Source organism: Neolamprologus multifasciatus, chromosome 23, assembly GCF_963576455.1.
Source record: "Neolamprologus multifasciatus chromosome 23, fNeoMul1.2, whole genome shotgun sequence".
Lineage (NCBI taxonomy): Eukaryota > Metazoa > Chordata > Actinopteri > Cichliformes > Cichlidae > Neolamprologus > Neolamprologus multifasciatus.
Genome location: NC_140460.1, coordinates 24,891,621 through 24,918,492, shown reverse-complemented (window position 1 = coordinate 24,918,492; position 26,872 = coordinate 24,891,621). Strand labels below are relative to the sequence as shown.

The 26,872-nt window shown below is 40.8% G+C and overlaps 1 protein-coding gene across 2 annotated transcripts in view; it reads right to left on the bottom strand.

Moving 5' to 3' along the window:
* Nucleotides 1-26,376, bottom strand: part of LOC146491665 (SH3 domain-binding protein 4-A-like) — a 45,799-nt gene extending 19,423 nt beyond the window's left edge. The window contains exons 1-4 of one of the 2 annotated variants that reach the window (XM_085150890.1): nt 26,089-26,376; nt 16,113-16,281; nt 13,125-15,478; nt 8,884-10,877 (exon numbers count right to left, since the gene is read on the bottom strand). In XM_085150890.1, coding sequence (XP_085007016.1) covers nt 10,641-10,877; nt 13,125-15,478; nt 16,113-16,236 — 2,715 coding nt within the window. In that variant the 5' untranslated portion in view covers nt 16,237-16,281; nt 26,089-26,376 and the 3' untranslated portion in view covers nt 8,884-10,640. Of the gene's footprint in view, nt 1-8,883; nt 10,878-13,124; nt 15,479-16,112; nt 16,282-26,088 lie in introns of those variants that run through there. The other variant, XM_085150889.1, reaches the window with a different exon arrangement.
* Between the last annotated feature and the right edge of the window lie 496 nt (nt 26,377-26,872).

The window sequence follows — 26,872 nt, the reverse complement described above, 5'->3', positions numbered from 1 at the left end:
CCATTCTGAGTTGTTGCAATGAAATTTCAGTAAAATGGGGCATTTTTTGGTTTCTAATACATTGCCCAGTCCATGTCATGTTTAATTAAAAATAACACTTCTGGGTCAAGGTCCATTTGACTAGGTTACTATTATTGTTCTTGTTGGAAGTTATTGTTGTAAACAGCTGCAAAAATGTGAGCATAAAGGTTAATAAAATTCATGCCCTTTAGAAATAACTGCAGGTCTAATTCTCCCTGCTGGTTTAACCTTTAAGAAAGCAGTTAAATATAACAAATACAAAAGTCCTTGATTTAATTTGGTGAACCCAGAAAAAGCCTTGTTTTTGTTTACTATAATAATCCATCTGATTTATTTTACAGTTTGTGCAAAACCAAAATACTTAATCCTTTAACCTTATAATTCCAGAACCATGTAACTTCCAGTAATTACAATAACCTAGTTTAACCTCCTAAGACCCGAACTCTTTCATGGCATACATTTTAAATTTTTCTTTGCTATTTGGGTTGATTGGGACCTGAGGAATGTAAAAACAAAGAATTAGCAGATGTTTTTTTTTTTTTTAAACCTAATTTTTGTTTCCGAGTCAAATGAGATCCACGTATGAGGACATTGGTTTTAAATTTTGATAGAACGGTGGCAGTAAAATGTCCTCGTAAGTGGATATCAGGCCTTTGTAGAGAAAAATTAAGTATTTTCATCTAGACATCCCAAAATGTGATGTCCACATATGTGGACGCCAGGTCCTAGGAGGATAAACTTCTTTACCTCCTCAGTCTTTCCTAATGCAGATTACAGGCCTGCCATAAAATTAATTAACCTGAATCACCTACAACGTTCAGGTCAGTCTTTTCAAACCAAACTGAGATGTTAATTTATTTTCTCTCTAACACCTGCCTGATGAGTACTTTGGCCTTTCACTGTGACGTCCTCCCTCTGCTGACTCAGGCTTCACGCAGGTCTCAGCCTAAATATAGTGCCGGTCAGGCCAGGCTATCCAAACGTGTCAGGTGCTGTCTAGAAATGGCATGATGTGTTTGAATGCAAGGCTGGAGCTCCTACAAATGTAGGAGAGGTGTGTTATTTTAAGCCAGAAAGGATTAAAGCAGGAAGGACCTGGTGGTTCATGAGATCATAAGAAAACAGGGAAACCGGTGAGTGCAACAGGCAACTTAAAAGGAATTAGGCAGTCCTGGATTTTTTTGGTTTCTAGAAAGAGATAATAGTCATCCAACTCTCAGATATGTACCACATGCTCAGTGTGCACCAGATGGAGGTGAGGGGTCAGTGTCTTGCTCAAGGACACTTTCAGCTGTTGTTTCAGCTCCAGCTGGAGTCATTTACATTTCACTACTTTCTCTATTTTGTCTTTGGGGGTGTTTTTTGTTTTCTGGACTTAATTCTACTAAATAATGCTGCTTTGTATTTTTATTTTATCTCTAATAAAAATGCCTATGATAAAGAAAAAAAATCAGTTTTAATGTACTACTTTGACTGATACAGCTATGTCAATTAATAAAAACAACTAAAATCATAAAAGCAGGAAGGAAGTCATACCGTATTTAAAGAGCCTACCTTGTATGACGTTTACAAACTAAAATATGCACAATACCAATATTAAGTTTAAACTTTTTGGTAAAATTACATCTGAGGAATTGTACCATTTCATGGTACTGATAACGTAAAAATTAGAGGACCACGACTGGATCCTTGAGGAACTCCACTACTGATAGCAAGACAGCAGCAAAGTCAAAGCTACAAAATAACTGATGCATCATTCCTTCATCCAATTCCAGTGTCGAGCTTGGTTTTTCCAGCTTATTAACTAACAACGTGATTATGAACCACAAATAGAAAACGCTCTGCTCCACGAGTGACTGAAGCACTGAACCAGTAGGAGATAGTAGCGGGCTGCAGGAACACCCCGGAGCAGACGGACAGACGGAGCTGACAGCTGACCGAGCGGCTGTCAGATAAATGAGCTCCTCTTCCAAAAGCTTTGACAGGAGAGCGGCAGGGAAAGAGGGGGAGAGCACGAGCAGGGTGGATGATAATACTGACAGGTAGCAAAGAGAGCCAGACAGAGAAAATGAATACAAGGCAGGCAGATGAGAACAGAAATACAAACAGAAAAAGCTGAAGGACAACAGTATCTCAGACAGATGAGCAAACAGACAAATGTTGTTTTTTTTTATCATAAAATGACATTAAATTTAATAAACATTCAGCCAAAACCATTAAATCTCCTCATATTAAAAGAGCAAAAGCAGCTTTTGCCAACACAAAGATTACTTTATGATCAATAGTGAGCTTTACCCTGAATAGAAGGTTAGATTTAATTTCTAAATGTGAACTGAGAAATTAGTTTCTGTTTGTAATTTTGCATCCAGAAAACACAAAAATTAAAACTGAACTGATAAACTTGTTTCATGACATTTCTCAATTTTTCATATATTTTAATTTATCGCTTTGGTCATATAATCCCAGTATGTCAAAGTGGCTGGCCTAACTCTTATCAACATTACAGATGAGGCCCCCTGGGCATCATACTTTAAATCAATGAGTAATTTTTTATATACAGGGCTGATGTGATTAAGAGGTTTCAAATTAACCCAATCTTTTCTTAAAGTTAGGTGAACAGCTCTTGGTGCCAAACCTGAAAGTAAAACAAGAAGCTCCCAACCGAGACATGAACTGAGGTATCCTAACTTACAAAATCCACTTGGTCTACTACAGTACCAACCCTTCAACCTATTAATGTGGGCTTTGTTGCTATTAAAAAAAAACAAAAAGAAAAAAAAAGACCATTATATCGTAAGATCTAACACTGACACTGAAAGGACACCTTGTGTGTGAGAGATAAAATGGCAAATCAAAACAAATCAAATACCAGCAATTGCTATCCCCTGGCAACTTGCCAGGGGATGAATCCCAATCTCTGGGATTGTGCCACTGAGTCCTAAAGCTTGGCTACCTCCGCGTAGTTCTCAAGAAACCCCGTGGGTGTTAAGAGGTTGAAGAAGAAGCCTCTAGCTGATTCCCCAACAGGAATTAAAGTTACTTTATTAGACTCATCAGGAACTTGGATCTTTTCTCTTTGCAGGGTCCTTAGCACAAACTGGCCAGGATCTATTTAGAAAAAAAACCACTCTTTGTTTGTGTGGAGGTAAGGTTCTTAGCTGCAGAGGATCTAATGTTTCTCAAACACATTTCTCTTTTGAGGTCCAACAAACCTGCTGCAGCCTGTTCTGGTTAATCAGTCTGTTCAAATATTCATCGCTTAATTAACATGCTGATTTTTACTGGCTGTCACAGGGGAAGGAAGAGACTGTGCATGTATGAAGAAGCCTAATTTTTCTGAGCTGTGGTGCCATTGCTCTTTAGTTTAATGGCCTTGGTTTCAGTTCAGGGGATTGATTACGTCCCCTTCTGGAGTGATTCTCCCCGCCTCCGTGCACGGATCTATTATTAAAAGATGCCCTCCTGGCCTTTGAGCTACTCTGCCCTGCTGACAAGAATAAGGGGCGGCTTTCTCGTATCGTCCTTTGCCTTTGCAACTCGATACGGGGCGTTAAAAAGATCTGCCGGGTTGGTGTCAGGTGCCCCCAAGCCCTCCAGCTCCATCCTGATCAATGCCTGTGCTCGCATTTCACATGGGAACACCTGTCGGCTAGTGTGGAGGAGAGGGCTGCTGTAAATCCTGAACCAAGAGGGCTTATTCTGCAGGAATATTCTCCCTTTTTAGGGAGCTGGGAAGTTAGAGCAGAAATCTCTGACTTTCTTAAAGACAAAAAGTTCTAGTGTTTTTTTTGCCATATTCCCCCCTTTTAGTTTGCAGCTTGTTGCTTCTCTAGTGTAATTTTCTCCCTGTCTTGTATTAAACTGATTACCTGAACACATGTGCGGTCATGCTGGAGACTAAAGACGGCAAGATTAGCGGGGCTTTGTTTGTGCAGCTATTGTTCAACGAAAATTGTCTGAGATAATAAAAAGATTTGGATATATTTGAAGCGATTACATAAGCAGATCAGCTTTAAGTATTGCAGAGCAGGAACTCAAGAGAAAGCTGCAGACAGCGGGATATTTGCAGAGCAGTAGCAGGAGGCTCTTACTGCAGTTTGTGCACATCATCAAAAGATTTTTGCTGTGATTGTGTTGTACAGGAAAAAAATCCAGCTGTGCCAGCACGCCTGAAACTGCTTATGTCTTGCCTTGGTGCAAATGTGCCCCTGTGACTGAGAAGTGCATTATGATGCGTTTATTTGGCAACATACCCTGGACACAGCAGTTGGAAAAAAAAGGGGGGGAAACTGCCACTTTGGCCATTTTTTTATTCCCCTGAAGAGGAAACCTCGGCTTGAACTTCATCACTGAACCTCCTACGTTCACACAATGCCATAGAGAAATGAAAAGTTGTTCCAGTGCACATGGCTAAAATGATAAACTGCGCAGCAGTCTGAGCAATTTAACGCAAAGGGAGTTTGGGGGATAGTTCATAAACTACTACTTTGTTCTGTTCCTCCTTTTATATTTTGCCCCCTCACTCTTTCTTTCTTGTTTCAACCTCCTGCTGCATCTCAGGCCTCCTGTAATGACTGCTGCTGTGGAGAAAAAGCAACAGAAATGAGAACGAAAAGGGGAAAAAAATCCTGAGAAATCTTTTCAACTCTGCTGCTGTGTGGGCTCACAAAGAAAATAAAGAGCCAGGAAGAGAAATAAGTAGTAATAGATCCAAAAAAAAATGGATTAAAAGCAAATGTTGGTGGAACAATCATGGCACCTTAATTAGGAGTGAGAGGAGAATTATGGGAGCTAAGCACACGCTCTTTCTTTGAACAATCTTATGACTTAATTTAAAAAATAATTCCAGCCAGTGTGACATTAAATATTGCTTAGCAAAGTCTCATCTTGAATTTGTGCATTTTGATTTTTGAAACCAGGCATGATGAGTCACAAACTGAGGAAAAGCTATATGCCTAATAGTCAGTCACTAGGTATTCACCTTAAAAGGGAATATAATTTACAAAATGAACACTGTGTTTAATGGCATTAATTCAAACTAGCAACAGTAAAAGCCTGGAGTCTGTGATTTGGACTCCATGATTCAGTAGTTTTGTTTGGCACTTTGTTTTCAGACAAATACATTTTTAGTTTGTCTTTCACTTCCTGGTTAGGTTTGCATTTAGACTGAAGCCTATACAAGCTGTCACAGGATGAGAGGTGCTGTATGTGCCGCAACAGCCTTTCAATCTGGTTGAGGTCTGAACTTTGCCTGGGCCACTGAGGCACCCTGATTATTTTCTTTTTCATTCATTTTGTTGTATATTTGGTGCTGTGCTTTGGATCATTATCCTGTTGCATGACCCAGTTTGGTCTGGGCATTCAGACACATGGCCTCGCATATGATCCCAGAATACTTTGGTATACAGAGGAGTTCATGGTCTGACTCAGTGACTGCAAAAAAGCCCAAATCATGACCCCTCCACCACCGTGCTGACAGCTGGTATGAGGTGTTTGTGCTGATAAGCTGAGTTGGGTTTGTGTACTGTATCCAAACATCTCCACTTTGTTTTCTGTCTGTACTTTGAAAACCTAAGCTGTGTTCCCATGTTCTTTTTACCAAGATGAACCTTTCTCCTTCCAAACAACTCATACTTGTTCAGTCTTTTTCCTAATCGAGCTGTCGTGAACTTTAACATTTAACATGCTAACTGAGGTCTCTAGAGTCTAAGATGTAGCTCTTGTATTTTTGCACTTTCTCTGGGCACTGCACAGTCTGACGGTCTGCTGGGACGTCCATTCCTGGATGCTTCAGACCAGCAAACTGCCAAACCTTCTGCTTTCATAGAGGTGCTCACACTTACTCAGTTAATCAAGTGCATTTGATTAGCAGCACCTGGCTGCTGCTTATGTTTAATTTTATAAAAGGACTTGGAATACCTGTGTGCTATAATTTGCCAGGCTGGCTCTTTAAAGGTTAAGCTAAAAGCCTCACCACTTATCTACTGACAGACACGAGAGGCATCAATCAGTGAAGCAGAAAGCAGTCCCACTTGTTTGTGCAAGCTGTTGCAGCCTATAGTTACATTTCAAAGTCAAGCAAGCTTTAGGGTATGTAAAACGTGCACCAGTATTGTCACCTTTACACGAGTTAGAACTTTTAATAAACGTTTGATGTCGAGGAGAATCTTTTTTTTACGCTGAAGGAACCTGTTCTTACCAACTCATGTCTAAAATTCTTCTTCTTCACTTTATCAGCTCTCACACTGTTCCCTCAAAGGATAATTTCCACCCTCCTCTCTTATAACAGAAACCACAGGGCAGCACAAAGAACCAATGACATCCCATCAAGATGTAGATACTTACTTCCAGAGTTTGTACCCATCATCGATCATCAATCTTCAACCCGTCTTTGTTCATCCTGCTTTCCTCACACATCTTTCCAAGGAAGTCATTAACATACACAAGTGACCTTTAATATGACCTGAATTTGATTCTCAGAAACCCACAACATATTTAGTCATATAATCCCTGTGTTGCTGGTTGCATCCTGATTCGGACACACCGATTACTGTGGATCTGGCATTCTTTCCTGCAGGTCTCATCCAGCTAAAGTAAAAGCCAGAGAAAACAATAAATGCCTTGTTTGTTAATCGAGGATTTTGAAGCTGCTGGTTCTCATTCAGTGTTTTGTTGAGTAACAATTACATAAGACGAGCTATTTTTTCCTTTGAGGAGAAGATCTGGTAATTCAAGCCTCAGGTCTTTTGTTCCTGCAGCGTGATTAACACAATTCACCGCTCTCTGGGGAAAACCTTGCAGCAGGAATTTTTCACAACAGGAGGCAATAAGGTCCAGATGAGTCTGGACATAAAGCCCAGGGAGAGTTTTAAGGAGTCCATGAGCTGTGTTCAGGGTATGATGACAAATACACCCTAAAATCTCATCAACTGAACAGACAAATTAGGCAAACAAATGGTGACAGAATCATAATACTCAGTCTCATTTGTGCAATAAAAAAACCAATGCTATGAGGCAAAACCATAAAAGATGTAAATTTAGTACCAAAGTCAAACGCCTTTGTTCTGGAAGATAAAAGATAATGACTAGCGGTATAATGCACATAAAAATTAAGCACCACTTCAGGCAGCTGGTTAAATACTGAAATATCTACTCATTGAGCCATCTTGTTGTGCAGTCAAACCTTATCCAAACCCACAGAAGCTATGATTACCTGAATTTTAGTTTATAACCTTAAGTCCAAAACAAGAAAAGACATTTTGGATATTGGAAATCTGTCCATTCATTGTTATATATATATATAAAAACCTGCCTGCCAAGAAAGATTCAAACTTCCAGGTTGTCTTCCATATTGTGTAGTAATGTTTTCCTCACTGGAATCACTGATGGCAATAGAAGCAGAAATCACCAGACACACCACAATACAATACTATCGCAATATTTCACCCACGACACGAATTTACTGTAGTTTTTAGCATTTTGTGATATGATGAGTACTGCAATAACATATTTATTTTGATTTTATCACCTTTTATCATCTGTAAAGTTTTAAACTTTCAAAGTTGTATTCACTCAGATAAAGTATCTCTCTTTGGTTATTTATTTGATGAAAGATGAGGTTGTCAAGCATACCAACACTGGCACTAAGACGATCTGCAGTTTCTACGCTCGGACTGAGATCAGACTCGTGTTTTTCAACGCTACCATCATCCAAATGCAGAGTTAGTCAACAACATGTTTTGGTTTAAGTGAGAGGAGAAGAAAAAAACTCTTTGATACATAAACACAAATTATTTGAAGCATGTAAACGAGGAATATTTACTATCATTTTGGATTTGTGAGATGGGTTTTCTGTTTCTCTGCCACATAAACCTAATTTATCCTGATTTTCACAGTTCATCACCAGCTGCTGCAACTGCCGCCAGCTGTTTTCAGCAATACTTAACCTCATATTAACATCAGCCAGCTCCCTGTGAATTATCAAACTATAAAGAAGCCCATGCCTTAAATCCACTGTGGAGGGCAAAAAAAGGCAGTAAAATTTACAGAGAGGAAAATTGAAACTTAAAGACTTTAACCTCTTCTAGTGATGAACACAAAACGTTACAGTCAAAATTTAAATATCAGACTGACCTAGAGTATGAATGAGTATAAATAAGGTATATTTATAAGGTATATTTATTTTTAAGGTATAAATGTTCTTTAAATTTCTTTGCACCATCATAAACTCTCTTAGGCAGCTTTCTTGTCATGTCTTCAAGTAGTCTTCAGGAATAGTTCTCCAGGCTTCTTGAAGGACATTTAAAGCTCTTCTTTGGATGTTTCTGCCTTTTGTTCTGTTCAAGATGACCCAACACTGCTTCAATAATGTTGAGGTCTGGGCTCAGGGAGGCCGATCCATGACTGATAGTGTTCCAGTTTGTTTTTCTATCCAGGTATGATTTTACTGCATTGGCAGTGTGTTTGGGATCACTGTTTTTAGATCTTCACCTCCTCTGTACATATTTAGGATGATCTGCACCAAAAACATCAAATGTTTATTCATCACTCCATCAGACCTGTTGCCACAGATTTTCACTCCAGTTCTTGTGTAATTTGGGATACCTCAGCTCCCCCCTATTTGTCTTGTTTAGTAACAGCTACTTGGGAAATGTGAAAATTATGTGCTTTTGTGACAGGCTGCGATTGACAAAGTGCCTAAAGATACAATTTTTAAAAAGGTTCTTTGCCAAGTTGTCTTTTATGTGTAGACACAACACTATGTCACCCCTGCAGGGCTCTAGACTAACTTTTTGCCATGGGCGTACCGGTACGCCTAACTTTAAAAAGTTAGGCGTACCGGCACAAAAGTTAGGCGCACACAAATTTTATAATAATTTATATAATATAATGTGTTTTTCTGGATACACTGTGCTTTTTCAGCATTCAAAGATTGATGACACCGTGTCAGAGCACTGGCTATGAATTTCAGAAGGATCAGGCCTTAACTTAACAGAAAGGTTAGCAATAGTTCTTTTCCTATTACAGCTACATCCACTTCTGTCGTGCCTAGGCTGCTCACTAGGGCTGGGTATCATCACTGATTTCTATAATCCATTTGATTCCGGTTTTCAAAGTCCCGATTCGATTCAACTTAGCCTCAGACAGTCAGAAATATTATACACAGAAAAACATGAAGGAGATTTTCCTGGTCTGGCTTTTTATAGCAGATAACCTTAAAAATATTCTACAATGTTCTGCATATAAAGTTTAAATTTCTTCAGTATTGAACAACAGAAAAAATAGGGTTTCTTGTCCGAGGTTATTTAAGTGAAAAAAAGAAAAAGAAAAGAAAAAGACGACAGCCGACAGCGCTGTAAACAACGGTAGACTGGTGGGTAATAAGCGAATGAATAATACAGAAAACAGAGATTGGAGACGGGAAACTGTTCCTGAAGTACAGAGAGAGAGAGAGAGAGAGAGCTAGCTGTGCATGAAGTGTGATTTTAATAGTCGTGGAAGCAAAACAGCAAAATTCATGACGACATTGATCAAATGTGAAGCGCAGTTTGCTGCTTCTTTTGCTGCTGGCTCGGTGAATTTTGGTTGGAGAGAGACAAAACCTGCAGCTCAGAATCAGCGCAAAAAGACGTAAAACACAGCGCGGACCGGACGCATCAGAATCGCTAAGCTCCGACAGCGTGTCCGTCTACGGGCCGTCGGGTGAGAAAGCCGAGAAAGACAAAGTTGATTCTGATGCGTCGGGTCCGTTCTGTGTTTACGTCTTTGTGTGGAATCCGTGTACCTGCTCTCATTTGCTGTTTGGTTGTTGTTGAAATGGTTTTGTGAGCTTTAATCTGAGAATCGGGCGTTTCTGGCAAAACACAGTTATATTTAAAAGTCGATTCAGGATTTAATGAATTGATATCGCTTTATTCAAGCTACTCACCTCCCTCTATCCACCTGCACTTTCAACTGGACCACGGCCAATCAGAGAGGTCCCGCCCCCTTACTATCTCTGATTGGTTTAGTCCACGATAGGGGCATAATGTGTGTCTGTTGTTGACCACAGGGAAGGTTGCAGATTTTTTTTTTTTTTTGCTACCCAAACAGTTGGTCGCACAGGTGCAACCAAATATTTTTTTTTAGTCGCACCACTGAAAAATTTGGTCGCATTTGCGACCAAATTGGTCACACTCTAGAGCTATTGAGCTATTGCTCAAGACAATAGCTCAAGGCTGGCTCAATACTTTTGCACGTATAGTGTATTATTTAAATCTTTAAATATGTTTTTAAAGTGAGCTTTTAGGCCTGAGACACAGGCTAGTTTTATGAGATTTATCAGTTTTCAAAAAGACTTTAAGTGTAATTCAGTTCAAAGAGCTTAGCAATCAGACATTTTTAGGTTGTTGTTGGTCAAAACAGGTCAAAGGCTGTTTTTCTGCAGCAGCATTCAGCTAGATCACACAGGAAAAAAAAAACAACCCTTATAATACATCAGTCTAACTCTGTAAACCATGTGGACAAATCTTTCCATTGAGGTCAGCGGGACACATTTCTAACTGTCCTTGGTGATGAAAGGAAATTGCTGGACTTCAGTGACAGACGTGCGTGTATTTGTTTCATTTTTCTGCGAACATTTAAAACAAAGAGTTCAGTGGAGTCAAGGATGAAGTCTGGCTCAGAGATAAGAAAGCCAAGACACACTTTGTCCACACAGCAAGCTGGAAAGCTTCAGCAGGAGCTGAAGGTATTCGCCAGAATAAAAGCCTTTTATGAAACATAAAAGAGCGCTCCTCCTCTGCAGGATGGCTGATTATGGGGCTGATGATATGACTTACAGCCATACAGCGAGAGGTAGCTACAATCAAGTTACCCTGGAAAAAAAACAAAACAAAACAGTGAGGCAGAATGCATCAGGAGAAAATGAGCAACAGCTACACTTCTAAGTCCCATTTAGGAAGGCGTTTCACCTCAACCTGCTCCAGCGGCCGTGACCTGCAGTCGCACCGAGCTGTAGCAACAGCGCGTGCACGCTTCATCAACTCTGCTCGGATAAGCAGCAGTCGCAGAAGTACTTTCAGAATAATGCCGTTTGGTGATGGAAATGTCTCAGGACTATTTTTGCTTCCCTCAGGGTGCCAGCAATGTTGGAGAAGAAAAACACATCAAGGCCGCCCTGCATGTGCTTCACAGAGCCATTCCTACCCAAACTGCAGATGTTAGGGTTCATTTCAGTGCTTTCCCTTTACAGGATTTTCTTCCTTATTTTCGCCTTCATTTTTCATGTGATGGCCGTTTCCACTGTGAGCCCACCTCAGGCTCTAAGATGAGTTGTTTACCATTCATGTGCATGAGCACGCACTCTCAAATCCTTCCAGTTCACACCAAGACTGTGTCACACTGTGGGCTACTACAGTGCATAGACATAATGTTGATGGCTGTTCCAGCAAATAAGCAATAAATCAAATGGCGACTTCTTCTGATTGGCTGAGAGACATGATTCTTTTTGCCTGTCCCGTTTGGCTCTTTTGCCATCAGAATTATTGTCTAAAGGCGAAGAAAGATGCCCAATGGATTTACTTTACCAAATGGACCATCCCAGCCTTGCCGTAATGGTCTATTTGAGTCACCTTTTATTGTTTATTTTATTTTATTTTCACTTGTTAAATACGGGACAGACTTGACTGGGGAAAAGAAAGGTGAGAAAGAAAGGGAAAGAAAAACAGCGGGGAAGAGGGACGGGGAGCAAACCTAATGATGCAGCAAACAGCTGACAGCCCTCTCACACTTTGTAATATGCCACATTTCAGAATAAAAGCCCATACTTATTGATATGTTAATGAAGTGCATGAATTGCTGAGCTTGAATATATTCTTCAATAGTCTATAACTGTTGGAGGATTACAGGGGAATGGCACTCATTTCACGCCTTTATGTCATAGCTCTGATAAGGGAAAATGTATCGATTGTGAACTTGCATTATTCCAAAGGGATTATGCAGCAAACTGTCCATTCTTCCTCTGACTTAAATGTGAGAATTTGCTCCTTTTTTTCATGATGTCACCTTGAGCTCCAAAACTTGTCATCAGCATTATTACTATTTCTGAATACGTTTGTAACTAAATGACTTTCCCATTGTGGACAAGACCTCATTCTCTAATAGACAGTGTAAGATTTTTGTTTTTTACGTTCACCTTTTGTAGACAAAAAGGATGGAGTTTCACAACTGTTGAGTGCACAGTCCTGGAGAATGAGGCCATGGTACATTGGTGAAAATGGGAGGCACTCAAGTTTAAGTGTCTTGCACTCAAAGGCACCTTAAAGTGCCTGAGAAAAAAGCATTTTCAAACATTCCCTGCAAGTCTTTTTTTTTTTGGCCAAACAGAATACCTAGGGAGGTATTCTGTTTGGCCAAAACTCCAAATCCATTAGCACTGTTGTTGCAGTTGGACATCCTGTTTTTGCTCTGCAGTCTCAGTAAACTTGAAGTAGCTAACTATGAACCAGTCCTCCATCTGCTGGAGGTTCCTCAAGATCTCCATACCAACAAGGACCAACACTAGCAAGATAGTGAAACTGGATGACAGACTCACTGGAGAAGCAGCAGGATGAGGACTGCCACAAAAGTAGTAATTCATGAGACAGGAAGGGCTTTGGTTAGCTGGTTATCAGGTTAGCAGATTTTTTAAAAAACTGGATACCCTTAATAGCACCCTGATAGCCACAATCTTTGTCTTCTCCTGGCATTAAATCAGGGATCTTTTGCTTATTATGCAAATGTCTAATGTCTATATTATGAAGCCAATAAAAATCAGATATACTTATGTGAGGCAGATCAACCAAGCTAGGTTTATGAGTGGGAAATGACTGGTCTGTGTTCTTGAAAAATGCAACACATAAAGGACTACAAAAACAACATAAGTTATGGAAATTTCAGGTTTCAATCAGTTTACAGAAAACAAAGAAATAAAGTTATATTCCACCAACTGTCACAAAATCCTTTAAGCTATTTAGCTTCACCAAGATCGTTCTAAGCCATCTATCAATAGACAAACAAGAATATGATCCATTATATCGTTATACTGTAACATTAATACCAAAACTTTCATGACTCTGTCTTACCATCATGAGTTCCCTTTGGAAGGACTTCCTCTCCTTATTCTCCATATTGGTGCATTCCTCTTTGAGTTTCTCCAGAACTGATGCCACCTTCTCTGGTTCATTGTCCAACTCAGTCCGACAAAAATAATTCAATGGCAAATTCCCATATCCAAGTGCGTCCACAAATGCCCTCCAGCTACCAACGTTCTCCATTAAAACCGTCCTCACAGTCGCATAAATATAAGTAAGAAATTTGCAAGGCTTCAGGATCTGCTCCAGCAGCATTGTGGTCGTTAAGTCCGGTCCACACCAATAAATGGGCTTGACCTTACCCAGAACCAAAACGTTTTTGGCGTGGACAAGCCCCACCTTCCCCTGATAGTATCCAATGTACCATTCTTTGGTCCGCAGCTGCCCTCGTAGTTTGATTTTCTCCTCACTGAGCAAGGCAATAACATCCCCCTTCTTGTACTCCAACAAATAGGTACTTTTGTGCTGTCTGATAACTGTTTTTATCAGTTTCCCAAATTTCAGGTTTGTAATGCACCGCTCCTGAAATTTGGGGTATTTTGAGGTGACAGCTAAAGGTGAGAGGACAATCTTATCCACCTCTTTCTTTTTCAAGAACCTCCTCTGGCCTGTAATCCTTGCGCCTGTCTTTGGCGGTGGCTGTGGGGTTTGGACGCAGAACTGAGTCAGGATACAATCGAGGGCATCTTTGACTTGGACCCTGAGAGTAAAGTCTGAGATGCTGCTGGGGTTGTGCGATGTGATCATGTACAGAAGTCTGCTCACTTTCCCCAGTTTTACCTGAAATCCACGAATCATGCCAGCGCCCTCGCTTGCCTTTACCTGGTAGTTGGACATGTTGGAGTACAAACCAACCTTGAGGTCCTGAGGGTATCCCAAAACAAACTGGTGCTTCCCCCACAGCTGGAGGGCCACTGGCGGAGTTGAGCTAGACTGCCGGCCGACTTCATTTACCAGCAAGGTTTTAGGAGCACAGTCATGCCCAAACATGGCCACAACTGTCTTGAAGGATGGGTGAATGTGCTTGGGTCCATATACACCCAAAGTTACCTTCTTCTGCACGTGGTCCCAAACAGTTGTATTGTGGCTGAGGTACTGTGACTGAACCACAACAGCCACGTATATGCAGGGCTCGAGACTATCCAGCTGTACCTGCACTGTATCCTTGTATACGTAAGCATTAGGGATTGGTGTATAAGGCCCTTCTTTAAAATCACTACGAACACAAACCACTTCAGCAGTGTGACAGCTCTCTCTCTTCACAGTTACTGATACCTTCATCTCCAGTGTGATGAAAGACTTGGTCTCCATGTTGCTGAGCTTGAGTTCCACCACAGGGCTTATGGTAGAGCAGTGGTCATTATTTAGTTCCAGAGGAGGGTCTAGTAAGGCTTTCAAGGAGATCTGCTGGTGGTCTCCATGGCTAACGTGTCCCTCTGGAATGTGCACGCTTATGTGGGTGTCTGGAAGCTGAACAACCCCTCCATTACAATCCAACCTGCACACTATGTTGGTCTCCACCGGCTGTGTCTGCCCCCATCCTGGACTCTGACCCAGAGAGTCAAGGTCATGGCAAGACCTGGCTAGCTTTCTGTGGTTTAGCCATGCAGTCCTGAAGTCCTCCCTGCTCTGAAACTGCTCCGGTGATGGAGCCTTAAGGCCCGTGAAGAATCCAGAAGAAGGTAAGGTTGCATTTGATTGTGCTTGTAGCACGGACAGTTCAGACAGACTGTGGGAACGCTTACTCCTGAAAAATGGATTATCCCTGTGGAGGTTAGGTGTAATCTCTTGGATGGGGCTGATGGGGTTAGTACTGTTAAAATTATAGCTGTGAAACCCATTGTTCACGATTGTACTAGTACTAAAGCTGGAGCATGTCGATGGTGATGCCAGAGCATCAAAGAAATTGAGATCTGCTGAGTGTCTCATATCTGCCTCTTTGCAGTTTTGATCTAAGGGACAGATAAAGGGGTTTGCAGAAAAGTGGCTGTTGTTGTAAATTGGAGAGGGCCTTAGGCTCACTGCTGTCCACTCTCCAAGACCTCCAGATTCCTTTAGTCCATCCTCATACCCCTCCCCAGCACTGTCAATCATCCCACTGTCGCTCAGCGAAGAGTTCCTGAAGCTGACCGGCTGGACATATGCGGCTGGGATGTATCCCATTTCTGTGTTGTTGTGGGCATACCACCATTCTCCCCCTGACGTGTCCAGCACATACAGACGATCACCTTTGGAGAATTTGAGAGTGGTAAAGCTGCTTGGGCAATAATCCTTTATGGCAACAACTTCCTGTGCAGCTCCATAGGAGGCTGAAGTGTCCAGCCTTAAGGCACTCGGAGAAGGCACTGAAAAGGAAAAGAGATTACAATGTAGTTGTCCTGATTGCAAAGAGTTTTGTAGCTGGTTTGGCCCTACTTTAGGTAAGTGCACTTAATCACTGTGCTGTAGTTAACAGTGCTTGTCTCATAATCAGAGACAGATATAATGAACCAGTTGAGCTAATTAGGTAGTCGTACTTTGGATCTCCCTGAGAGACTTGTATCCAAATGGGTCAGTGGTTCAGTAAAAACAAATCATAAGATAGCCACAGTACCAGCAGAACAACCAAAAGCTTGTCTCTAATAATCTGAATCCAACTATATTTTCTCAGGTGTGTATGATCAGATGAAGCGCATAATTTACTGCAGAATTTACTATATTTAGGTCACCTCATTAGCGTATATGGAGCATGTAAACAAAGCTGTAATGAGATGAAACCAGTGAAGTGAAAGAACTCGGAAATGAATAAGCCTATTTTTAGCTGAATAATTTAACTGCAAAAAGATGAAAAGCATAAAAATTAAAACAAATTATTTAAATTACAGATTTCAAGTGAAATTTAATGAAACTGCTTTTAAACAAATCACGGGTTTGGACCTCAAAGGGCAACAAACGCGTTGCAACTGCACAAAAGTGGCGTGACTGCAGTTGAACACTGACCTTTGACATCGCTGAGACTGGCCCCAGACACCCCTTCACTGAGGTCGATGAGCGTCCCCTCAGACTTACATCGAGGCAGGATGTGGTTGTTGTTAGTCACTCTGATGATTCGATGGGCAGCCATGGCCGGTACTTAAAAAAAAATGTTGGCTCATCGGCAGCTTTTCAACTGAATGGGAAACAAACAAAGGATTTAGGGACTGGATGGGAGCACCCAGCCAATTATAAATATTCAAGAACACTCACTTAGGCATTCAAGCAAATCTGGTGCAACTTCCAGAAGCAATGCTAATTTTCTACATCAGTAGCATAGTCAAAGGTCAAAGCTGCAGGAGCAGAAAATAAGGCTGGCAAAGAAATGAGCCCCAGCATGAACAGGGAGCGTTTTTCTGAATCAATGCAAAGAGCAAGTGTGTTGAAGTCGGGGAGAAACAGAGATGTGATTCATGAGAACAATTGAAAAGCAATAAAGAAATAAATCCAAAACAGATTTAAGTTCTGAGTCACAGTGGCAGTGAGGAAGGTCAAGAACATATTGTAAAGAACAAGGGAAGCTCACTTTTATTGCTTTGCAGGAATAACAGAGTGTAGAAAACTCTTTGCATACTCTTTGTCTTTGGATTTGTGTTCTTTTTGTAGTTTGACTCGCTTTTTAGAAATATCTACTGTTTCATGTTGCAAAGTTTTGAAGATTACCACCTCTATCGCTTCCAAATCCTCAAAACTTTGCAACATGAAACAGTAGATATTTCTAAAAAGCGAGTCAAACTACAAAAAGAACACAAATCCAAAGACAAAGAGTATTTAGATATCCTTTATGTGATAGCTGATTGCTCAAAACCATGGATGTAAACACCTTTTCCAACCCAGATTTAAATCTAGACCCTTTACAAGACACAAACAGATGGCGCAACATTTTGAATAAACACTGCAAACTTATTGTCCCCTTAGCAACTAACTCAACAGGCTCACTGACTAGCTTGGAGATATGTTTCCCCTGCCCATCTTTATTAAATGAAATGAGACACAATCCTCAAAAGCTAAGAAGGAAACAACAAGGTTTCAGAGTTGGAGCTGTCCCAGCGATCATCATGCGGAATGGGAGGTGTTTGGACAATAACATGGATGAGCTCAGTGAGCTGGTAAAAGAGGAAACTTAGTGTGGACTGACTGAAGTGCTTCATGAAGCGTTGTAGTGTTGTAACATATTCATTTAACAGAGAGTTAAATACATTTAAAGAAATAAGGAGTCTCTTAAAAATAACACACACACACAAAAAGAACAAGTAATCTAAAAAATTGAAATGGTGTAATGCACATTTATACAATTGAAATGACTATAGAGAATATTAATACCAAGTGTGCATGTGTATAATTTGATCTGGAGTCCTTTAGACGTAGGATTTAAGGAAAAAGTAAATCGATCTGTTACTGTATATTAGGAGTCTTGCTGACCAGTCATACAGCCACAACCAAAAGAATGTGATCACCGATACTTCACAGATATAAGTGGCAATATTAGCTTCCTTCGAGCTTTCTCTCAGAGATACGGTGAGGAGCTCAAGCGTTTGAGAGGGCTCAGAGTAGAGTCCTTACTCCAATACACTAAAAAGTGTATTGGAGTCGGTTTGAGTATCTGACTAAATGAATCCTGAGTGCTTCCTGAGTTGAGGTGAGCCCTTGGCCAGCTTGGGATTGCCTCAATTCCCCTTCAGAAGAACTAAGGGAGGCCAGGGAGAGGAAAGGCTGGGCCTGTTTGCTTAGACAGCTACCCACGTGACCTGGACATCGATAAGTGGTAGAATACGGATGGAAGAGTTTCACAACTAGCTAGTACTCAGCGTCCAAGAAACTGTAGTCATCACACTAGCCAGAAACTACAGCTTATGTTGTGTGCGTGGGCTAAAGGTAGTGGTTGAGTTTTTCTACACCAAACTAATGCAGCTTCAGGTCCATATTCACATTGTAATCTAACATTAAAAACATCTAAAATATACCTGCATTCAATCCTGTTCTGAGACAAAACCACAAAAATGCAGAAAAACTACAAAGACTGATTTAATTATCAAATATTTGGACAGTTCTGTTCACATACTTCAGGACATGTAGCATTTTTGAACATACACATACAGAAATGTAAAAAATTGCGTGCCAATCTCAGAGGCTGTTTGCACTCAGTCTACCGATTACAGTGCTTATTTTATATCTCAGACCATATCAAGCAAGTTACCAATTTCCTTGTCAGAAATGAGCTGTGATTAAATTTGAAAAACACACACAGGCAACAGAGGACTATAATCTGATTAGAGAGGCAAGAAATTGTTTTGCAGCAAAAACGTCCCACGAGACTTTATTATTCCGGCAGGACGTGGCGAGCGGCGACAGTGGGGACATTTGCATTTGCACACTAATGATGCCATTTTAATCTGATTAAAGCAACACAGACTGCAGGAGGCGCTATGAAAATGCCTTTCACTGATTGTCATTATTAGAGCTGTAATGTGTGCAGGTGGATTCCCATGCAGCTCATTTTCATAAAGTAATGCTTTGCAGCTTTCACGCACAACTAAAGACAACACAGCAAATTAGCTGCAGTATTATTAGTAGCTACTGACATGCATTATTGAGAGTACACCAGCTTTTTGCTTCCTCTGAGCAGCTGCTCAACCAAAAAGACTTTTGGAAGAGGTTCCTGAGAGGGCTCAATACTAGTTTTGGAGGACAAAAATTGTTGGTTTAAAACATAAAACTTCTTCTAAAAACTGTCTTCCCTCTTATCACGCAGCATCAAAGCTTGCAAACTGAAAGAAAACCAAAAGCAAAGCATCAAAAACTGAGCTTCATCTGGGTTGGAGGTTAATCCTCAGTATAAAATTGTGATATTCAGAACTTCAGTGTATCTGTGCACACTGAATACTTTGTCTAAGGTCCCTACTCCTTTTGAAATGATTGTATTTTCAACTATGTGAAAATCTCAGCTCTCTTTGAACATGTCTGGCATTGACGATTATTGTTACATGCCGTTATTGTATAACCTTCCACTGAGGAAGTATTCAGATGAAGCTGAGGTGAATTTGATGGACTCATCAGGGGCTTGTTCGACTAAATCAACCTACAGCCATTGTTCACCTGTCAGAAACATGGCTGTGTGTCAGTTTGTCGCTGAACACTGCTGACTAAGCAGTAATTTGATAGCAGGAAGCATCAGAATTAAGAGAATGAGTCAGAATTCAGAATATTATTCTAAGCAAAGAGGGGTGTTTTCAGCGTCAGATTAAGACTAGTTTCTAAATCAGGGACTGTGAGGCGCTCTAAAGCACAAGGGGGGAACCAGCCATTACCAACTACACCCTATGATGTGCTTTGAGCCAAATACAGCTGTGCCAGAGTGTCCTGCCTCAACCAATGTTGATATAACACTGCAAAAAAAGGCAAGGAATTAACCAGTTTCTAGTATTTTAAAAATCCTTTCAAGGGGAAGTCCAGCTAAACCCAGACTGTTTGCAGTTACAGCATGGTAGGACTTATTAAAGTGTGACACATCAATGGCGCTGATTGACAGTGAGGAGTAATGAACACTTCTGTGGAGTAAACCAAGACTAACCACCAGTGCACAAGTCCCACCACCTAAAGCAAGGAGAAAAACTGGTAGCAGATGGCGATGCAACCTCTGCCTCGTGACATCAGCAGCTCTCAGACCATGGAGGAAGTTGCCAAACAAGCTGAAAAGGCACTTGCAAAGTAAAAATCCCCGTGTGGAAAAATGTATTTTAAAGAGAGCTAGATCCCACTCCAGAGGCAGATATGCCATTTGTGAACAGTGTGAAAGTGTTGGATAAGGTGATGAAGGCAAGGTAAATGCTAGTAGACTGGCGACAAGGCGTCTTGCTGGATCCAGATCTGGCAAAAGGGCAGTCAAAGATGCCTTTGTAAGACAACAGAAGATCCGGGCTCAAAAGCAGAGGTGACAGAGGTTTTACAGGTGCGGCTCCTAATGTTTTGAACAACCTACCTTTTTCACATAGGATCTGCCCAGACTCTCAATCCTTTTCAAACATCTTTTTTCATTTTTTCTCTCTTGCTTTCAGTTTTAGTTGAGCAAAATACCCTGGCTTTTATTATAAAAAAACAGTCTTGCATTTAGTTTGTTTTAATTGTTGATTTAGTGACTGAATGTAGAGTGTATACTTCAAAACACCTATGAAGCACTTTGGTCAACTGAGGCTGCCAAAATAAACATGCGGAGGTATCCGCTGTGGCAACCCCTTATGGCAAGGGAGCAGCCGACAGTAGCATACTACAGCTCATTGCGACTTGGTTTTGAGTTTTCCATTAGGTGATAGTACCTGGTACCAGGTCCTTTTTTAGTGAGTTATGACATAGACTCCTTCACAAAAATCAAACCCACCAATTTTGAAACCTGGTAACAAGGGAAATGGCTACACAAAAGCCAACATCGTGGTCTCAGTCTGACGAAAAACCAAACACCTAGCAGGATGTATACTATCACCTCGACATCCTCCATTTTTGTGTTGTGTTTGTGTTGCATATAAATGACGTCATTAGACTTTTGGTGTTGTTATAACAATCCTGTGCATATTTAGATGGCACACAATTGTAATGGAAAACGACTGAAACCAAGTCGAGTTGAGCCGAACTGAATAGGTTCCAGTGAAAAAGAGGCTCTAGTATTCTCCCTGAAACCTGATTTGATCTGAGGCTATTTTGTGCAGATATGAATACAAGCAAGTCTTGAAATTGTGAAAATGGGCCTTAGACACAAAAAAGTTTTAAAAACTCTGCACTAAGACAGAAAAGCAAAACTATAACAAGAAGAAGACTGCCTAATAATCTCAGAGGATAAAAAAAGCATCTCTAGCTTGATTCTCAGGAGAGAAAACAAAGCTAAACTCTTGGGGTGGGCTAAGACACGCCAGCATTTCACTGGGAATAAGGGACAAAAATCCAATTGAATACTAGAGTACAGTATAAACTGATGAAACCAAGTCAGTGATTAGTGACAGTAAGAAGGATGAATGTAAGGAGAGGAACAAGCGAACAAAAGATATTGCTGTGTAGGGTTCAATAGTCTGATGGTCCTATTGTATTCTTTGAGGCTGCCAATACCCACCATGTTTTCTGAAGGTGGTGATGGAGGGAGGGGGGTGCATATTGTCTCCTATCTATCTGGGCAGTAGCATAATGAGCAGCAGGGCTTCTTGCATCCTCGCCACTGTCAAGGTTGAAATGTTCTCTGGTTATTCTTTTTGTGCTCAGCTCTACTACAGTGGCTCAAACACTAAGTACTCTACCTTAATGAGCAATCATTTTATCTCTATTAAACCTGAAAAAAGCCCCCAAAACTTCCTCTAGTCTTTTGGTTCATGCATGTGTTTATTATCCTTGAGTTTTTCAGCTGCTCTGTTGCAAACCTGCTGATATTTTCACATCTGCCTCTCTGGAGATTAAACAAAACTGCAGCGGAGGTGGACTCTCAGATGTGGGGTGTGCAGGGAAGAGAAAGTGGGGGAATTGCTTAATGGCTGCAAATGTTCACCTGGGAGCTCCCGCTGAAAGCCGGACAAACTCCTTTGAGGTGACATTTAATTTTCCTGAGCGTGCAGCTCATCGATAAAAACCCCTCCTTCCTGTTCAAAAATGAGCACTCAGCGAGCCGGCTCGGCTGCTATCAATAACAAGCCGGCAGACAAAAATACCGTGTCCTCTCTTTGATATAATGCCACGACAATCAGTGCTAAATGCAGCGGGAGGTGAGGATGGCTCTGACAGATACAGGTGAGGGAGGGGGAGTTCACTGCAGGAGGTTCAGCTCTGAGAAAAATGGAGTGCTGAAAGCTCAAACTTTTGTCAGGGAAGAAAAACCCCCATCTAGGATCTGATGAGGAAAATGACACAAGTCATTAAAAGGACAAGAGAGAAACAAGCTTGTTTGATCGCCTCTGAGAACCGAGGAGATACAGAAATAATAACTCCAACTACAGAGAGCAAAATGATCTCTCCCACTTGTGTTCTACTTCATGTTTGCAGATAAATTTCCAATTCAGAGGGAGTAAAAATGCCAAAACAGCATCTTTTAGAGGCTTTGCAGTGAGTTGCCGGCGCGCTTCTTGGCCAGCCTTTGCATTGCATTCACATGCGAGTTGTCAAAATGTTTACGAGTTATCCACACATTTCGGTCAGGCTGATGGAGCGCAGGAGCCATGAGCACATCGGGGAGTCGAAAGTTTAATTAGCCGAGAGTGGGCCGGTCCTAATCCCTGTGGATGAATGTAACTGTAATGACTATTTCCAGCAGCCATATGCTCATGGAGACTTTATCATTTTTCCATCATGGCTGTTTCTGATGGGAAGCACACATCTGCTGGCAGGAAGACAAAGCCTTAAACTTAACCTACAATATCTATTGTAGGCAGCAATATCAGATCAAAGCAGGAGTAAAAGTCTCCTAAATCAAGATCAAGCACCCCAAAGTAAGCTCCTCACTTCCTCTTGTGCTGTAATTCTCAGAGATCAGTTTAGTAAGATGAAATAAAAACACCTTTATAGGCTTGTTAGCTAAATCTTCAAACAGTAAACATGAGATAAAACCTCCACATTCCATTAATGTGAAAAATAAACACCTCTTTCGGCAAAAGAGTGAAGCTGGAGCCATCAAAAAGCCAGTCTGATTCGACTTTAAGCTCCACTAAATGTCAGCTCTTTCATCTGTTCTGCAGGAAACTGAGAACAGGCTCTCGGGTTTAATTCAGTGCCAACCTCGAGACGCAAACACATTAGGTCGAGTTGAGTCAAGTGGCGACCAGGCCTGCCCGAGGCGATGCAGCTTTGCCCCCAGCATGCACCAGGGGACGTGTGTTTACACCTGCGATGTGGTCGAAATGAAGCAGCAGGAGAAATGAAGCAAGAACTCCGGGGCAAAGATGTCCTTGGAAGTTTGCATGCTGCCAACTGAAATTAAAAATGAATGAGGATAACGGTCACCACTAATTAGTGGTTTCACCTTCTCTTTCAGTTGGTTTGATTGGACAGGAGTTTAATGATTGGTCTCTGTGGGCCACCGTAGATGTTTCTAGGAGCCTGAAAGGACAGGGAATTAAACCGCCCCCAAAAATGCTGATCGTAAAGACTGTATAAAGTGAAGCCAATGTGGAAGTGAATCACACTTGCAAGACATCCATTTATTTCCTGGTTTTACTGATTCTGATTCTATTACTGGGAATAATTAAGATACTCTGGATGCTGAGTTGTTGATCCACCAGTGTAGGTGGAAATGTCCCTGTCAGTCCATTTACAGTAATGCCTCCATCCTGTGTGTGTATATATATATATATATATATATATATATATATATGCAACTAATTGTATTTTTAAACTGTTTACTTTTTATGGTATGTGTGTGATTTTTCTACCTACCTACCCATCTATCAATCTGTCGATCTACCTACCTACCTATATGCAAACCTATCTGTATGTTCATCTGTCTACCTAACTGCCTAGTTACCTGTTTATCACTCTTTCTGCATACCTACCTGCCTATCCATCTGACTATCTACCCACCTATCGGTCTATCAGCCTGTCTGCCAAACCGTCTTCTTACCTACCTGTCCATCTACCTGAGTCACTTCTAACCACCTGTTTAAGAGTAGGATTATCTTGTAATTTAACCACATTTTAAATAATCAAATTTTTCCAAACATGACAATGCTAAATCTACCCCTAACCCTAGATGGATCAAGGGGCATCCACACAGGAAAAGAAGCCAATGATCTTCAGCAACCTTAAGCAAAGTGGGCGGATCCTAATGTAAGCTTTTCTGAACTTCAAGGCAAGTGATTGAACTACCAATGAGACCGAAGGCTACTGTTGATGTTATATCACGGTGTGCTGAATACATTAAAGGGATCTTTTATTTATCTAAATTAATCTTCTCTTAGCTTAAAATGAGCCAGCACAACATCAATGATCAAATTAAAGGCTCAACTCTTTATTGAAAAATCCCCAAATAATATGATGACGAGGCAAATAAAGGAGTATTATGGGCAACCATAATACTGGGACTTTTTCTATTTTGTAGAATACATTTAAAGCGTCTTTTCTGTTTAAGTCTGCACACAGAGAAGCACCACGTTCCGCCGACCTGCTCATTTCTGCCCTGCAGAAATAAAGTAATAAATAAAAAAGCCTTCCTCTTGGCATGTGGTCAAGTACATTAGTCTGCAGAAACGCTCTGCCCTCAAATGCTGCCGTTCATCACCGGATAAATTCATCCGTAAAATATTACAATCGCCACTCTCTCGCCCCCTCGGGATGAATTTCCAGGTAAACGAGGCCCGCTAAGTGCTCAGTTTTAGTGTCAATTCCTCCTCCGCGCTGAAGGAGGTTCTTCAGCAAATGGCTGTTTAAGAAGAAGTGGCACTTTGCACATGTCAACCGGTCAGCTTCAGGGCGGCAAATCGCTTAAATTTGTGTTTTGATTGCTATAACTCACTTCCGATGTCTCGATTTCCAGCAGGAAAACAGCCAAGCGGTGCTTTACAAAACAAAGTTGAGTGATGGGGGGGAAAGTTATTATTCAGGGAAAATGCAAAAGGAGCTAATGGTGACATTAGCAGCATTTATAATTCCATGAAAGGAGTTTAGCCCATTTTAAAATAATAATAGAGGATGTGCTAATGTGACAGAGCTCCATTTTTAAAAGGAAGGAGATAATGAGAATATAATTGGTTGCATTTGGACTTTTTTCCTCACCAACCCAGAGAGCTTCAGGTGTAAAAACGTGATTATCTAACTTCAAGGCAGCAACCCGTTCCACGAGGTCATGATGACCAATTTGCAGACTATAAAAACTAAGTATGCCATGTTTTATGGTGTGGGAAGCATGAATGTGACGTCAGTTTGATGGTGATTGGTTCGTGTGGCAAGGTGTGTTAACTGAGATTCAGTGGAGGAGACTGGGAAGAGGAGGAAAATGAGAGGGAGGAAAAGACAGGAAATAATGAAGGAAAGGGAAAGGACAGAGGAGGAGGATACAAAGGGGGAGTGAAGGTTTATAAGACAGAGGTGAATAAAAGGACAAAAGAGGACAGGGAGGAGAAGAGAAAGGACTTGAGGGAGTAAAGAGATGGATGAAGAGTAGGCAGTTCACATCAAGTGGGAGAAGAGAGCAGGGGAAAACGGATGCAGCAGGGCTGGGAAGGAACAGGAGGGGGAGAATACCAGAGGGAAAAGAAAGGGGGAAAAGGGAGAATGCAGCAAGAGAAGAGTCAGGAAAAAAGTGCAAAAGGAGGAAGATGTGTCAGGAGGATGCTGAGACAAAAGGAGAGGAGGAGGAGGACAAGCAGATGAAGATGAATAGGTGAAAACAGGACAAAAGGTCTGTGTTTAACATGGAAAACACTCCTGTTAAACCTTGAAGCTGAGAGGGAGAGGATTTTGAGCTTATCAGATGACCTTACTTGCAGGGCTAAAGAGGCGCTGGAGAGGGCCGTGCACGCGCATAACAGCGTGTGCACGCGTAACAATAAGCTCTAATTGCCAAATTGCCATTTCCAGTCACTTTTTACTGTGCTGCTGCTGAACTTCTCCTTTTGAACCACCGCTTTAAAGATAGTATATAAAATAATAACACAAAAAGGTCACGAAGGAAAACATGAAAATGTTGGGGGAAATAAAATAACAATATACACTACACACCATGAAAACAACTTATCAGACAAAATGCTATTAAATATTAGTAAAACACTATAGAAAGTCATTATGGGGGATAAGTGTAAGTAAAAAGTCAGTGTGAAGCAGCGCAACTGAATAAATATATATAACGTGTATAATCATGTGAGTAAAGCCGAATTTGTCTCCATGCACAGTTCTGCTGAGGTAACCACTAAACTGAGCGGTTAAGTACTTTGAAACAGAGTCAGAGGCTGTAATTCTAAAATTGGTTGTAACGTGAACTGACCTCCCGGCTGGCTGGAATTCCCGTGCGCTCAGAGAACGGTCCGAGTGAAGGTGAAGAGTGTAGCTGATGGAGAGCCGCGCGACGCTTCTTCTTCTGCTTTTCCCCGTTTTTTCCAGCGACATTTGCCTTAAACAAACAATTTTTTTGTTTTTAAAAACGGGAAATTAGTGAGAAGAAAAAGTAAGAGCTTGTTTCTAGTCCGAGAAGTTTTTAACGATGACAGACGAGCTCAACCCCCTTGAACCGTCCGTCTCTGCTCTGCTCTGCCGGAGGACTGGAGACAGACGCTGGAGAGGAGTAGTGACGTCAGGACGAGGGGCGGAGCCATAACACATGCACATACATGCGCACATTGGATGGTTACACTAAAGTAATCTATTACTTTACTGAAGCAGTCTTATAAAAATTGTTTTCGTCTGATTTGTCACATATTCAAACAGAAATGTAAAATTCACAACTAAAATGAAATTAAAAATGGAATAAAAAATACAAGGTAAAAGTTTGAAACAAAAATTAAGAAACTGAATTAAAAAAATAGATTATAAAAATAACAACTGTCAAACAATAGTAGAAGAAATAGAATAAAGTAATCAAAGTATCAACAATAGTTAAAAATAAGAAAGTAAAATAATAAAATATAAAGTAAAAACTTAAATATAATGGAAAAATCTTAAATAAACGCTAATATTTATAAATAATTATAAATTATAAACTATAAACTATAAACTACAAATAAATATTACATTTAGAAATTAAAAATGTAAACATTATTAAAGAAAAAGTT